Source organism: Triturus cristatus, chromosome 4_2 (assembly GCF_964204655.1).
Source record: "Triturus cristatus chromosome 4_2, aTriCri1.1, whole genome shotgun sequence".
In the NCBI taxonomy this organism is placed as follows: domain Eukaryota; kingdom Metazoa; phylum Chordata; class Amphibia; order Caudata; family Salamandridae; genus Triturus; species Triturus cristatus.
In genome coordinates this window covers 304,697,140-304,713,704 of record NC_140586.1, presented here as the reverse complement: position 1 = coordinate 304,713,704, position 16,565 = coordinate 304,697,140, and the positions used below count along the sequence as shown (strand labels likewise).

General features: G+C 46.2%; 1 protein-coding gene across 3 annotated transcripts in view; it reads left to right on the top strand.

Annotated features, from left to right (window-relative positions):
- Positions 1 to 16,565, top strand: part of SEC16B (SEC16 homolog B, endoplasmic reticulum export factor) — a 325,648-nt gene that overhangs the window by 171,472 nt on the left and 137,611 nt on the right. For all 3 annotated transcript variants that reach the window (XM_085601607.1, XM_085601609.1, XM_085601608.1), the window contains exons 17-18: positions 4,537 to 4,638; positions 9,754 to 9,817. In XM_085601607.1, the coding sequence (XP_085457733.1) occupies positions 4,537 to 4,638; positions 9,754 to 9,817 (166 nt within the window). The remainder of the gene's footprint in view (positions 1 to 4,536; positions 4,639 to 9,753; positions 9,818 to 16,565) is intronic.

Sequence of the window (16,565 nt, the reverse complement as noted above, 5' to 3'; positions counted from 1 at the left end):
CATGTTACGTAGGAATGACTACCAGAAAAGTTAAACTCAGAATATGTGAGCACCGGAGCAACATCAGGTGCAAACGCATCACAACAAAACTGAGTGAACATTTCCTGACTTCCAATCATACCACCAATGACTTAACATGGACCATTATTGAGGAGATCACCCCACGGCGGAACATTCAAAAAATCCTTTTCGAAAAGGAACAGAGATGGGTCTACCGTCTGGGGACTAATCACAGTGGGCTTAATGACAACATACCTTGGGCTACAGTATTATAAGTCTCTAATACTCTCTGTTGCCCCTAATTATCACCAATCTAGAACCCCTGCGTTGAGTCTAATTGCTTATTGGTGACTTAACCACGTTTTCAGGACTGGTACCCCTCAGTTTTCCTTTTCCTGAAAGACTCCCTCCCTGTGTCCTTCTTACACAGTTGTATGTAATAACGCGGACATCTGTGCACCCCAACTCTCTGCCCCGTACCTGCCACCTACCCCGTGCATAGAGTGTTTTCTTATTAATACTACTTGCTTCGCAAGTATATTAATTTTTCTGCCGTGGTGTACTTTGTGCAGATCAACACGATACTATGCCTAACGGTTGCCCGTCATAGTTCTACTCTCGAATATAGTTCCAACTATATACATGGGAGTTGTCATCTACCACATGATACTCCGAATCAACCATTTACGATGGGAGATTTTAATAGTCTTACTCTCAATAAAGTTTCGTCTTAACAATAAAAAAACCTGTTTCCTTCCCTATCAGGTATCCTAGACTACACGGCATTGTCCATCTCTTAACTCTGACACGATTGGCTCCCTAGCCTCCAGCATATCCTATCATACATCAGCATGGGCATAGCTGGACCAATCAGTGTGGCCGTCTTTAGTCTCTAGCCATGTGATTTGCCTACCATAGCGACGCACGTCAGCTTCGCTACTATATATACGAGCTCCTCACTCCGGGCCCCTATCACCTGGACCCGGGCAAGAGAGGCGTTCTATAGGTACCGAACGGGTGCCGAGCAACGAGGGCGTGAGTAAAGTCCCGTCCCCTTTCCCTCCAAGTTACGGTAAACGCTTCCCAGCGAGACACCGCGCACTTGGTGATTCAACCACTTTCCTTTCATCTCTCCTTCAATTCCAGGGTGTGCCATATGCTCCCACCCTTCTCCCGGGATCCCTGAGGCTTCATACGGATATGCCTCCGAGTAAGATTGGGTCTCTTCTTATTGTTAGTCTCTATCTATGACCTACACAGGGGTACGTTCCTACGTCCCCCTTGCCCATATGCTATATAGCCGTTATCACGTTATACAGCAATCACGTATGTCTCGATATACTCAACTAGACACGCTATTCAGGACGAGTTTCAAGTTACTTGCCTGACACCTGAGCCTTGGTACTTTTAGGTGCACCGATCTCACAAATAGTGCACCAGTGGTACAACCTAATGGCACATCACCGAATGAGCACCTTGTTTGCTGCTTGGCTGACTTGGCAGCGACTGATTACAGTATGGACATTAATACTTATAATGCTTTCATTTTTTGTCTTCTGTTGTGTGTCTGTCGGTCACAAGGATAAACTCGTTTCTCTCCACCACTATAATTGTTGTCGGGTAATTTTTAATATAATTTTTCACACTCACAGTCTTCGGCAGGGTGAGCCTTAGCGCGCTCATACCACCGGGACTCTGCACCCCCACTCTGGTCCTGACGAAAGCTTGTATACCATACATTAAGGCAGAAACATGTTGACCGCCACAGAGTGAACCTGGTCTTCTAATTTTTGATCCTCACTCTTCTCCCTTTTTAATATTTCCAATTAGCAAAACAAATAAAATTGCCTTTTTGACTCAATTGGAAGCTTTTAAATTCACTGTCACCTCACACGAACCCCGCTCCGCAGTAACCTGGCGTTGCAGCACACTGGGATGGCATTCGGCCATACCCAGTGGAGCCCAATGATGAAGCATGTCACCAACCAGGTTGGCGAGTGAGGGCTTTATATAAAACCTATTTAGGTTTTTTCTCCTTAAACAACATACAGTGTTGTTTTGAGTCAGCAGACTTGTGCTCCTTTGACCCTAAGCGGTTGTGTATAAACCACACGGACTTCGCTATTTACGTTTTATGCAACATTCACAAAAAGTTTCTTTTAGATCAAAACAGGACCTGACATATGAGACGCTTGGGAGGGGGTCAGACAGATTATGTGCAGTAATATTAGTGAGCAGCTGCTGTGTTTCAATACTGAAAACACCATCACTGTCCCTGAATATTAGATGTAAATACATTTAGAATTTAGACCAATGGGTATGAAAGAGCTGAAATTGGATCATAAATTCAAAACTGTTTCAATCAGGTCCGTTAAATACGTGTGGCCCGGGCCCCCAAAATCCTTTAGATGTCCCTGCTGATGCCACCTGCAGTCTCTCTGTTTCAGGAAGCTCTGCCTCTGACGGCAGGTGGCGCTCTTCTGTTGCTCTGTAGCTCTCCCTGAGGAAGCGCCTGCTCAGTTGTAGAGAATTATCCCTCTGACGCCTCCTGCCGTCAAATAGCTCCCTCCCCCTACCTTACACCACAGTTCGCACTAGCTCGTGTTCCAATCTTAGGAGGGGTGATCGCCATTTTGCGGCTGGATTTTTTAAATGTTTTTTTCTTCTTTGTTGCTCTTGAAACTAATCCAGGGCAACCCGCTTCAGAATGAAGCTGGTATCTGGTTTGCATTGTCATTGGAGGTATTACAATTGCTAATGGTGGAGTGTGTGCTGCTTTTTTCTTTAGGTAGAGTTTTATATAGCGCGAACTAGACCCGATATTCGGGTATCAGGCGCTTTACATGAGCACCAGTTTCATTACACAAGGACACATTCATTGTTAGCCAGGGGGAGATTAAGTGATTTTCCCAGAATCACAGGATGTTGAGCGTCGTTGTCGAGACTCGAACCCAGTTCCCCAGCTTCGAGGTCGACCGCTCTAGCCGTAATTCTGCATCCTCTTCCCCTTGATTGTTGGGTGGGGCCGCCTCAAATAGGCCTGCAGCCTGCCTCACAAGTAGCCCCTTGTTAAATATGTAGAGCAGGCATCAAAGAGAGAATATCTGGGTGACCTGATGGAGGGTAGAAATGTAGAGCAGTGATGATGTGTTGTTGAGAAAGAAGTTAAGGTGAACATTTAGCATGGTCTGTGATTTAAGTGACTGTCCACTTGGTGTGCTCTGGTGTGCCTGATGGTGAAATAAAGACAGACTCCTGGAGACATGCTGGGTACTCTGGAACCCAACAGGACTGTGAGCGAGGCATTGAGAGCCTGAAAGAGACGACTAGGAGCAAAGGCTTAAGAACAGGGCACCAGTCCTAAGGAAATAGTAGGAATATATGATGTTACAACGCAAACAAGTACAACGCATGCTTTTACAACACGGTTTTTACATCGCATGATTTTACAACGCATGCCATTACCATGCATTTTTTACCATGCATTTTTAAAAACTACCATTACAACGCATACCATTACAGCGCATACCATTGCAACGCATAATACTTTTAGGGCTCAAGTACGGTAAGTGTTGGATAGTGTAGGGGTAAAAATTACTATTCCCACTCCAGCGAGTGCAACTTTAGGGAACGTGTTGGATAGTGTAGGGATAAAAATGACTATTCCCATCTACCCCAAATCCCATACCCACCCTAAAACTAAAAAATCTCCATTACTTACCTTATAATGCGTTGTAATGGCTTGCGTTGTAATGGCATGCGTTGTAATGGCATGCGTTGTAGTGACATGCGTTGTAATACCATGCGTTGTAATGGCATGCGATGTAAAGGCAGTTGCGTTGTAAAAACAGTACAATGTAATGACTGTGTTTTAGTGGATGTTACCTAAATAGTAGGGGGGGTAATTTTATGCAGTTCACAGTGACGTAACCAGACGCGATGTTACAAGAAGTGATGTCATGTGCTTGTATTAATGCTCACTTAAAAGGTCAAGGGCCTAGTTCACAAAAGCATCAATTTAATATAATGACAAAGGAATGTGAAAAGACCATTTTGGGGTTTTACTTTTTGTACATCCCATACATTTTTCCATTTATCAATTTGTAACTAAGCTCATAAGAGTCCTGGCAATTGTTTAAACATTAAACTTGCTGTTCATGATTATTTGTTTCCCCGATGGCGTCTTCGAAGCAAAAAAGTGCTTCACATTTGCAGTTTGTTAAGCAATGGAAGGGTTAACGGTGTCAAGTTGTCTGTTCCTCAGATAACAGATAAAAACATAACTCTGCTCAGGGCCATTCTCACACATTTAAGAGACGCTGCCAGGTGGAGGTTTGCAAACATAGTGCGGCAAATTAACACATCCAGTGTTTGCAAATGCAACGAGCTGCACTGTTGGGGCCGGGGGTGACAGTGACACTTCTCAGCTTCGGGCTAGGTGGAGCGGAGTTTCCTCTCTAAACTTAATGGGAGGACTCGGGTAGGATATCTACTGAAGAATATTATCGTCAATCCTGTTTTCTGTCCCTGCTGTAGTTGGCCGACAGGCTGAAGTTCTCGGACCCGTGTCTGGAGGAGAGACCGGAAGTGGATCCTCAGTGGCTAGTACAGCTGCAAAACCGCTGGAGGCATCTGCAGGTAGGGCGCACTGCACGGTGGGAGGAGTGCTTGTCTCACAAGTGCCCTGGAATGTCTTCTTTGTTTAGAGTCTTTGCTGTCTCAGTGTGTGCTGTGGTACTGCGCCTGTGTTTGGGTTGATCGATAGCTGTCTACTAGGCTGATGTCTGTTAGACTGGTGTCGATTTGCCAGGCTGTCTGCTAGTCTGGTGTCTATCAGCTAGTTGGATGTCTGTTGGGGCCTCATTTATGAACAGTGTTGCATCGCTGCCTGAAAACAGCGATGCAACACTTTTCAGGGCGTCCTCCTTGCAACAACATGGATGCACCATATTTACTGTACGGCGCTCCATGTCGCAAGAATTTACAGATACGCCAGTATTCCTGACGTATCTGTAGGTGCAAACGTGGCTGAGGTGTGTCTGAAAACAGACACAACTCCTGAAATGTCCCATGTGAAAGTGCCTGCGTCAGTCTTACGCATGCTGTGAGGCAGGCGTACAGATTTGACGCAGTGACATCCTAGAAGTGTCACAGTGAAATCTCATAGATTTCACTGCAACACTTTTACGAGCTTTTTTTTGCATTGGAATGCTCACCCTGCATACCTAATACCCGACGCAGGTATAATGTAGCAAAGTGGTTTACAAAGTGACGCATCTGCTTAGATGCATCACTTTAGTGTGGTGCATATTTTACGCTGCTGGTGCGTCACAAAAATGGACCCATCGGCAGCGCAGGGGGCTCATAAATAAGTCCCTTGGTTTATGGTAAATCAGCGCAGTGGCAGTCAGTCGGTCTGTTTGCTGTTCTATCAGCCTGTCGATCTGCTAGATCGATGTCTGTCTATCATTCTTGTGGTATTCCACTGGCCTGAATTTGTTTTTACTTGTCTGTCTTTCTTGACGCAGGGTCTGCTGGCTTAGTGGACTAATGTGCCTACTGTAGGGCCTGCGTTTGACCTCTAGGTCACAGGTTCAAATCCTGGTGGGTCCTCTAAGCCTTTTAGCCTCGGAGGTCGATAAAATGAGTATCATTGAGTTGGGTAACAATAAACATCTGTTGTTCAGTGTCAGGATACCCTTGGGTGAATGTACACTTTACAAATACACACATTATGTCATTTTTTTGCTATTGTCTATCTGCTCGCCTGTGTCACATCTCGATTGACACTAGCCTGTGGGGATGGTCTTTCATTATTACCCAGTCGTGAGGGATATGGGGGAACGGAAGGGGAGTGTGAGAAGTTGACCACTAATTAAAGTGGGCACCGTGTACCAGTCCAAACAACCCTTATTGATGATTAGGTTAAATGCAACTTTTATTGAAAGCTATCCTAGTGGTAGCTATGGGGATCAGCCTTCAGGCTAAGTCTCGAAGGAATGTAAAGCAGCTTGTTTTACCAGATTAGAACCTCCTGAATGATCAAATGAAAGGAGAACCACACAAGCGATATATAAAATATATGTATGTATTACTAAACACTCTCTACTAACCTCTTTATGATATTAGAGAACAAAGCACACAATATGAAATCACTAGAACAACAGTAAATAGCACAATGCACAGTGGGCTCCAAGGGGAGATCAAACCATATATTAAGAAAGTGGTATAACAACCACGACTTGACTCGACACAGTGCCTAGAGCACGTAGAATCGCTGGGACCCCAAGGAACCACCCAAAGTAGTGACACAGGAGACCCACAGAGGACGGGAGCATTGTGTGAACACAGGCGCGAGCTCGGTACAATCCTATGGGAAAGTCGCGGTTGGAATTTTAAAGATTAAGGACACTATGGAGAGGACTTTAAGCAGACCCTTTCAAACATAGAAGGTGCTAAGGCCAGATCCCTTGAATGAATGAATACACATTTATGTAGCACATGGCTACCCATGGGCATCCCAGCGCTTAATGTGGCACCTAATAAACTAAGAAAAGATAATGGAAAAAGAAAAGTTTTAAGCTGTTTTCTGAAATTAAGATGATTAGATTCCAGACGTATATGGTCGGGGAGCCGGTTCCAAAGCTTGGCTGCATTGTATGCAAACCGCCGACCTCCGGTTCGTGATCGCTTGATCAAGGGAACTGCGAGTAGACGTTTATTGTCGGATCTCAAAGTCTTATTGGAGCGGTGGAGTTGCACCACAGAGTGAATGAGCCTTTCCCCAAAATGGCTTTGTGGGCAATGCACATTGCCTTGAAACTGATTATTTCCTGAATGGGAAGCCAGTGCAGAGTAGTAAGGGCTGGTGAACTACGCAAGAGTACCGAGATACCCGTGTTACCTATCCCAGAGGAGCCGGGTGCATAGGGGTCAAGTGATGTCGGGAACCTTTGTCGTTTTCAATGGCGTGATGCGGAAAAGTGCTGCTGTCGGGAAGATGAAAAGTGTCCGGTCGAATGCAAGCCTGGATCCGAGGTGAGAAGAACCTGAAAGCAGAGGGGACAGAGTCACAGTCACTTCAAAGTGACCAGGGGCACGATAGACGAATGCCCACCAATGACAGCTGCTTCAGGTGAGAAGATGCGATGCTTGACTCTGCAGCCACGGGTACCAGGAGACGTCGACGATTACCAAAGTCCGGAGGTGAGCTGTCCCAAGAAGGCTGTCGAGTGCTGGGGGGTCAGTGTCCGGATTGAACACCAACAAGCCTTGGCAACTGCAACCCATGCGTGCAGAGGAAATACGCTTCGGTGAGGACCAGCAAGGTCCTGGGGACTCTCCAAGCTATGGAAAGTCAGGGCACATCTGGAGCACCCAGGAAAGGCCACTGAAAGTCCAAGTTACCTTCACAGGGCCCCACAGGCCAACGGACCGGGGATCAGGAAGGGACCTCGAGCTGAATCACGAAATACCAGCCCACGGAACACTCGTGGAGTGTAGGCCGGAAATCTTCAGTGGAAATACTGCTCGGGGTCAGGACTACAAGTAGCCCAAAGCACAGCCTCAGGGATCGCTGAAAAGCATATGCTGCTGCAAAAGTACATGGTGCACAGGGGTTCGGGTTGCACTGTCCCCACGAGGGATACTGGTCTCAGAATTGCTGAGAGAGCAGATCGACCTCAGAGACCTTGGGAACCCACCTCCTGTGCTGCAGAAATCTTCAGAGTCATCAGGAGCTCGGGAGATGCAAACCGGTCAGATGCGTTTAGGTGCCTGCCTTGCAGGGGAGTAACTCCTTTACTCCATGGGAGATTCTTCAGTCATCCAGCGTCGTGCAGATTGTCGAAGCACTTGGTTTCTGTAGCAGAGTTTAGTCCAGGTAAAATCTAAAGTCCTGTAGTCAGGGGTTCCTACTTTATACCCAAGGAAGGGGTGGGATAAACTCTGGGGACCCACCTATGGGAGGGTCAGGACAGAGGGGTGGTTACACCCTTGTCCTTTGTCCAGTTTCGCACCAGAGAAGGAGCAAATGGCTCCTGCAACCGGTTTGAGCTGGACTATGCACAGGGACAACAAATGTGCCCCCAGTGCAGATCTCAAAGAACTCTCAAAGTGTACCCACCAAGCCCCAATACACTAAAGCCGGTCTGGGAGGTGGTCACACCTCCCTGTGACAGGAAACCTATTGTCAAGCCTTCCCCTGCACGAGCTTGGCTCAGCAGCAGGAGGGCAGACTTGTGTCTGTGGCTGGCAGCATCCATTTTGTTATGCCCTGGTCGAGAAACCTGTTTCTGTGTAGCCCGGTCTGCCACATATGTCCCTCTAGAAGGGTAGAATCATACCTCCCCCGCCAGATACTGGCGGGGAGGTATGATTCCAAGGTGTTTGACACCAAACACAACATGTTTCTAAGCAGCCGTTTTAAAGTTAGCATTTACCGCGAGGTTATAATGCACTTAAATATATATGGTTGGCTGCATCACAAACAACCCCGGAAAATAGGATCCGAAGGCTGCAGAGGGGCTCTGCTCATGCAGGTGCACCCTCTCACATAAAACCCAGCACCCTGCCTTCAGGATTGATAAGGACTGCCATAGGGGTGACTGATAGGTTTATATATGCAGTGATTTAGAATAGATATAGTGAATCTATATCTAAGTAAGGGGTGCATGAACCACCTTACACAGGCTGCAGTAGCAGACCTGTGGTGTCATTTTGAATGGTCTCCCAGGGGTGGCATAATACATGCTGCAGCCCCAGGGAGGCCTCTGGGGTACCTATGCCCTGGATACATAGTATACCATATATAAGGGTACCCCAGAATCCGATCTGGAGTGTACCTAAAGTACATGCAATTAATTTAGAGGAGAAAGCAGCTAGGCTGGGGTCCTGGATAGCAGGATCCCAGTCAATCTAAGTCGAACACATTGATACATCAGCAAAAAGTGGGGGTAACTATAAGAAGGAGATCATACTCTCCTACAGGGAGGAGTCTTGGGAGGAAAAGGGAAGAACTCTGAAGGCAGCAATCAAGGAAAACATGCTTTGGAGTGAGCCTTGAGCAGGTGTCAGCTTCAGGTATTAGAGAGTGCAATAAAGACCAGCCTTCCACTGTGCAGCAGTTGCTGAGTCTCTGTTGCCATTTACACCAATGCGGTGTGGTATATGTTTGCCTACTTGTGTGCCTGGTGGGGATCTGCTGGTCTTGAGTCTATCAGTCTTTTGGTATATTGTTAGTCTGGAATTTCTTTCTATTAGTCTGGCGTGTTAGTTGACCTGGTGTTTGCCTCTTGGATTGCCAATTTGTGAGTTTGGCGTCAATCAGCTGTTCTTACATCTGTCAGTGAGGTGGTATTCTGTCATCCTGGGTTTTCCTACTGCCCCAGCCTCCAATGGAATGTTGTCTGTCTAATGGCTATTTAGCAGTCTGTCGGCCATTTTGTCTGTGAGCCTGGAATTGCTGATAGCAAGATGATCTTGTATATTGCTTTCAGTTTAATGGTATTCAATTGGCCCAGGTTGTTCTACAGGTCTGGGTTCTTTTTGTACGCCGGACTGGTATTTGTCTGTCTGCTTGTTCTTCGATCTTCTGGTCTAGTGTCTGTCTTTCAGTCTGGCCATATTCTGTCGGTCTGCTTGCATGTTTATCAGCCTGGCATCTACCTGCAGTGATTTGGTGAAGCAGCTCTGTGAAGTTGACAGTGCAGAAACAGCACCATTGGTTTCATGACCTTTTATGTTTACTTTTAGGCAGAGTGGAGCTTTGGCGACAGGACCACGGGCCACTTACTGATCAAGAACGAGCCAACAGAAGGTACAAATGCTAGGATGTGAATCTTAAACCTTTGTTCTGTATTGTCCTCACAATTGTGCCCATTCCAGATGAGCCACTTTTTGCAGGTCAATGAAAATGCCATTATTTTATAATACTTCATCTGCTGCAAGGCCTGTTCATTGTGAACATATTGCCACTTCTTCCCTTGCTGCTTTGACATCACAGTATTATTTTCAGTCCCCTGTGCTTTTCTATCTCTTCTTGATTGCTCCAACTACATGAGGTCTCATGCTGCAGGAATACAGCTCCTGGATACTATACAACTGCCAGCTGTCAATAACTAGGACACATACTATAGCCTTATAGCCTGCCATAGCAGACTATACCGGCCATTGAAGGCTCGCTCCAAGGTGAAAGGCCTGAGCCGAAGGCGAGAGACTTTAACAAGGGAGCAGGCCTTTAATGGCTGTTATTGCCCAACTACGGCGGGCTATAAGGCTATTAGATCATTCCACCCCTGGAGGGCAAAATGTCCTAATTATAAAAATGAAGGAATCGGAGCTTGAGGGGGTTGAAATCCCTGAAGCTCTGAAGCCTTCGTTTCACTGCTGTTGCTGGGATCGTTCAACAGCGTAAAGAGCGATCAGTGCCTTGGCTGTTAGCTTTTGATCATTCACAGCAAGAGCTGTGAAAAGGAGCTGAAGTCAGAACCTGGTTTTCACCGGCTTGGGTGAACTGCTTTTTGTAGATAAGCCAAGCCAGGGAGGCCCAGGAGATGAGCAGCATTCCCCCTCCCTCCTTCCGATGCTCAAATTACTCTGACCTAGGGAGCAGGGAGGGGAAAGGCTCCAGAGTACCCTGCAGCACAGCCTCTGCCTTTCACTTTCCCCTGCCCACTCCATGTATTTTGGAGAGGCAGGGAAAGGGAAAGGCATGGGTTGTTTATTAGAACTTTGAAAGGTTGAATGCAGCAGGCCTTTGCCATTTGATATAGATTGATGATGCTCCATTGACTTAATTGAGCTCTCAACATTCCAATGTTCTAATATACCCTTATAGCCCACCGTAGTGGGCTATACAGGCCTCTAAAGTCCTGTTTCAGCGTAACAAGGGAGCAGAACATTTATGCCAGTAAAGCCCAGCTACGAAGGGCTATAAGGCTACTAGAACATTCCGCCACTAGAGGGCAGAATGTTCTGACATATCAAACAAAGGCTCAATTCCCTCGGGCTTCATGAGGCCTTTGTTCACAGCAATATTTGTGGTGGACAACATTAGAATGTTGGAGCTCCGGGCTTCTACCGATCAATTAGAAGCCCGGAGCACTCAATTGTTTTCAATAGAGCTCCCAGCATTCCAATGTTCTAATATTATAGCCTTATAGCCCGCCGTAGCGGGCTATACCGGCTATTAAAGGCCCGCTCCAGCGTTAAAGGCCCGAGCAGAAGGCGAGGGACTTTAACAAAAAGCAGCGGGACTTTAATAGCGGTATAGCCCTGCTACGAAGGGCTATAAGGCTATTAGAACATTCTGCCACTAGAGGGCAGAATGTTCTAACAAATTAAACGAAGGCTTCTCGAAGCTCGAGGGGATTTAAATCCCCTCGAGCTTCGAGAGGCTTTTGTAAAACATTGGAATGCTGCTCTGCGGGCCTTTACCGGACCGTAGAACCATGGAGCACTCCATTGTCTACAATGGAGTGCTCCACATTCCAATGTTCTAATATGTGACTAAGTTTGAAGCAGACACTTTTCCACCAACACGTTTTGTGCTATAATCTTACTTAGTTGAGGCTGATTTAGAGAGTGTGTGAAAGGCTTTATACACTAAACGTATAACTAAGTAGCAATAACACTAAACACAGATGTTTTTTTGAGATATTTCAGGAAGTGGATCTAAAGCCAACGGAATTGCAGATGACTATAATTACTACTTTGGTTTACACATAACATTGGGGAGTGCTACTTAAAAAACACACATAAAGCAGTGCTTTAGCCATAAACGTAGAATGCGCACTAGCCAAAGACAGTGGCATGATTTACTCAGTAATGAAGAAATAATCATGTTAGAATACTGAAAAGATTGGGAAAAGAGTTCAGTCAACAAGAAATGGAGAGGATGGAGTGGTGCAAACACCAGGTAAGTTCAATGGTAGTCAGTGTAGTACTATTTGTTCGCTCTTCCTGCTTTTATTTAGTGGCTGGTATGAATGCAAAGCTGATGTTACAGAGCTCCCTATGGCAATAACTTAGCCGTCAGAGTGGATTGATCGCACCCTGGTAAACTGTGAAGTTTCTTGAAGCTTAAACTACAGATAATTGAAAATGGAACCCAAATGAAGTTGTTAAGTTATTCAAGCCGGCCTGAAAGAGAAACCATTCAAAACACAAGTGGCTTTCCCCTTAAGGTGGTGCTGTTACCATGATGTATTTCTTTAAGTGGCATCTTGGAACTGGACGAGGTGGATTAGCTAAAGAACATGCAAATGTATTGAATTCTTGCTACGGTCTAGACTTTCAAGAAAATAATTTTTGGCCATCATGCATATTCTCGAAAACATATGGTGAGCTTTAAAAGAGTCCTTTCATAGGAGGATTTCCAAGAATAAACCACTATTTTATATGGGGGTTGGCCTTACCAGGCTCCTGCAAGTCAACCTGTCATAGATTAGGGAGATACTACTTCTAATGGATAGTAGTGGCAATAGAGAGACTCACCTCCTACTGTTTAAATTCCCTTCTATTTTGATTTTGTACTGCTAGGGACATGGCCCTCCATGCCCTACTGATTACGTATACTTTGCATTGCATTGTAATTGCATTTATTTATCACTTCATACCCATGGCGAAGTGCAGTAATGGGCAGGTAGCAGTCTATGATATGGGGGCATGCTTAGTTGAAAAAGTGCAGAGGTAAGTGATCTGTTGTAATGCTTAAGTGACTAAAGCAACTTCTGTGACTGTGCCCCACGAATTCTAAAACAAAAAAAAAAGTTGGACCCAAGCAGCACTGTATGCAAATCAAATATAAAATAACAGATTTGTCAACTAGCTTAAGACAAGAGCAGTAGTGGCTGGCACGCATCGGGGGTGGTGGGGTACGAGGGGATGGGATGCGAGGGGGTGGGGTTGGGGATAAGGGAATATTAAAAGAAAGGAAAAAAACTTACCTTACAGCTGCTTCTCTCTGTCGCCTCTCCTCGCGTCAGAAATGGAACAGGAAGCAGTCAGGCTCCCCTGATAAATCACAATGCCGCAATTCAGCGTTGTGATTGGTCTGAGCGTCGTGGTTTGGCGCTCAGCCAGGGACTGTGGGCCTGGGCATGTTCTCCAAGCAGGTTGTAATGCAGCCTGCATGGAGAACATGCAAAGTGCGCATGCATTGCGCACTTAGGAGGGTGCTACCACTCCTCCCCTGCTCTGTGTGCAGAGCAGCCCTGCCCCGTCATGCAAAGGTGCTGCAGCAGGACAAAATGAAATGATAATAACATTACTTTAGTATCACTTTATTTTTCCCTTCTTTCTCTGCTTCAAAGCAGTGGGGCAACGCTCTTCAGCCTTAGCAGAGGAGCCACCACTGGACAAGAGGGCTGATTACATCCTGCTTCACTCACTGCTGCAGAACAGAAGAAATCCTCCGGGCTGGCTGTAGCACCGCCAAATCTAACAAGCAGGCCCAAGCACTTACAAGCTGTTAGCGTGCTGGCTTCACTCACTGCTACAGGGCGTGAGAGCCTTATGGTGGGCTGAAGCATCACCAAATGCAACAGACAGGCCCTTGCACTGTCTAAGCTGTTTGTATGTCTGGCAGCATTGGGGCTATTTGACACTGCTGGGAAGCCGCTGTGGACTTTGCCCATACATTGTGCAACTTTGCGCCGATGCAGCCCTGAAGACTGGGAGCATTTCTAGCGGCCCAGGGGCTGTCTGACACTGCTGGGGAGCTGCTGAGTAAGCCACTAGGGACTACGTGCCCCCACACACCCGACAGGCCACGCCCACACATCACACTACTTAGCGCCGATGCAGCGCCGATGCAGCGCCACTTTGCGGCATGCACCCGTGCAAAGTCCAGGCCAAGGGCAGGCTCATCCTCTGCCCATCAGCACTAGCAACAGGCAGGGCAGGGCCACCCCCCTTAGCTCTGTGGTTGAGCATCGCTGGGGAAATCCTGAGAAAAGGTACTCTTTCCAATATTGGTCCCAATCTCGTTCACAGAACCATCTTGGACATTTCTCCCTTTGACCCACCAGTTTCCCTTTGCTTCCTAGTCCCCACAGCTCCAGTCGCTGTGTGGTCATGTCGGGCTCGGCCTTTCTAACTCCCCCATTAGGGTTCCCTGTTGCGGCTGCTACTGACACATGAAGCTTGCGTGGAACTGTGCCATTCTATTTTTCATCTCGTCCCTGAGAGTCCTACCTCATCCCCCTTCACCACCCTGTGCTTTTTTGTGGGAACATTTATTGTGTCTTGTTCTTTGCATAGGTAGGCAGAATCATTTGACCGAAGTGTACTTATTCCCAGCTAGTGGTGCTGTGTGGGGATAATTTCAAAAGCCATTGGTGTACTGAATGGTAGAGGATCCAACACTCCAAGTAGTGTTAGACGTGGGGTGTTGGGCTGTGCCGGGTGCTGGTTAGGCTTCTGCTGGGAGGGTGCATTGGCCCCATGGTTAGCCTTACTAGCTTGTAGAGTCACTCTCTATTTGTACTCATCACTCAGTTTGTTTTCTTAATGTTTTCCCCCAGCCTATCTTAGCTCTGTATTTGTGGATTCAATATATTACTGAAATATAGACCCATGCTAATCATTTAACGGTACTTCAAAAACCAGAATCAGTTGGGCCCCCCTGCCTCGTCCCTCTAATTCCATCAATGACGGAAGAGGCTAGGGTCACCTCTCCCCAAAAAGACCCCTCAAACTACGCTTATTTCATGGAATGTAGCGGGTCTGGCATCCAAAGTAGTTAATCCAGTATGTCTCTAATTCATAGACCATCATGATTTCTGCTGCTCTCAAGAAACCAGGTCTTTGCAGCCCCTCCACCGTGCAGGATATGTACATTTCTACAAGGGAGCTGTATCCTCTGGGTTGGTCAGGCCATCTGTGGGTTTAAGGATTTGGGCTGGAACCACCATTTCAGGACTGTTAAGAGAGATCAATGTGGACTTCCCGACATTTTGTGTCTTAGCTTGACTGTTTCCTCTGATGTAACATATATTATATATAGCTGCAGACCTACCGGGAATAAAAATGGAATCTATTGTTGTAGACCACTTGAATGTGCATTTAGACACACTACCAGCCACTGTAAGGAAAATTGTGGGGGGTGATTTCAACTGCCAATTTGAACAACTAAGTGTGGACTTCCACGTCCTTATGCTCACCCTGCCACCCCAGTTTGGGCCCAGCCATATGTAAATCAGTCTTGATTCTGCTCCTCATGGAAACAGTCCAGCCCGAACTGCCAAGCCAAGTCCTCCTAGGCCTTGAGACAAGCATCCTGGGACCGTTGTGGTGAGCAAAAGAGCGATGGATTTAACCCAGATCTGTGACTGGGGGGGAATTTTTGATTTGTTCAGCATTCCGTCCATCATTTGTTTGTGAAGCATTTTTCACCCTAAGTGCAGAGGGTATGCCCAGACATGGGTCCCTTGCTCGCTGTGCCACTGGATTCAAGCTAGCCTGGCTGATGAGGGGTGTTACTCTGAAACCGGTACCAGGATGTTTGTTTCCGGTCCAGGGACAAGACTAAGGAGGGGCACAAAAATTAACAAGAAGTGTTTTGTGCATGAATTCTTTTTCATAGCCAAGTAAGCCACTTTAGGGAGCGTGGTAAAGCACCCCTTTTTAAGGAAGTATTGTAAAAAAAAGAGAGCTTTTTTACGGGTGCCCGCCCGTCTGGAAGAGGTGCAGCCTTTCCTCATCAGTTGGGATGAGGAAAAGAAGAATCGTGTAATGAAGATTAAGTAAGTAAAGTCAATATAACCATAAAACTTAACATAACAGAAATAAGTTAGGTTTTACCCCTCACCAGAAGATCTGCAACAATTAAGTTCTAAGTGCATCCTTCTTTTCGTGTAACTGAGTGAACATCGAAGAAAACAAACTATGGGCAAAAAAATTACTTCTGTGCAGCCAATAGAGTGCACAAATTACTGTTCGCCAGTAGATGTCGCACTTGTCGAATAAATTGCCGAACGAAAAAACAATTCCTAAAGGGCAAGCGGAGCCTGGTCCATGTGGCGTAAAAGGTTCTCATTCTTTTTATGGACGAAGTCTGGAAAGACGTAAGCCTCCTGAATGTTCAGTGTGCAGTTAAAACATGGCTGTGAAGACATTTATCAGTGGTGATTTCATAAACGCAATATTCCAGCTACGGTTTATGGATAACGTTTAGCGCCAAGAAGCTTACGGGTAAATATATCACTTTACAAATTATATTGCATATCGTGATATAACTTACTCAAATCAATCGATAGAGGCACTTATAGGATTACACCACGCTGAGTTTTCACCTTAAAATCCTCAGAAATTTTCAGCTCTAAATTGTCAGAGTCAAAATGCATTTGTTTCTGCAGCAGATGCGAAGTGTTAATTAAGGCAATTGTGAAATTCTAAGATACGTGTAGGAATCTGACACTGATGTAAGTAAGTTTGAGCAGCATATATGGATTTCTGAAGCAGATGGGAACTTTTGCAACAGATGTGCCATTCTGCAACGGGTGTGCAATTCTTGGGCAGATCGAATTTTGCGGAAGGAGGGTTGATCTGTAGCCTGACCTAGA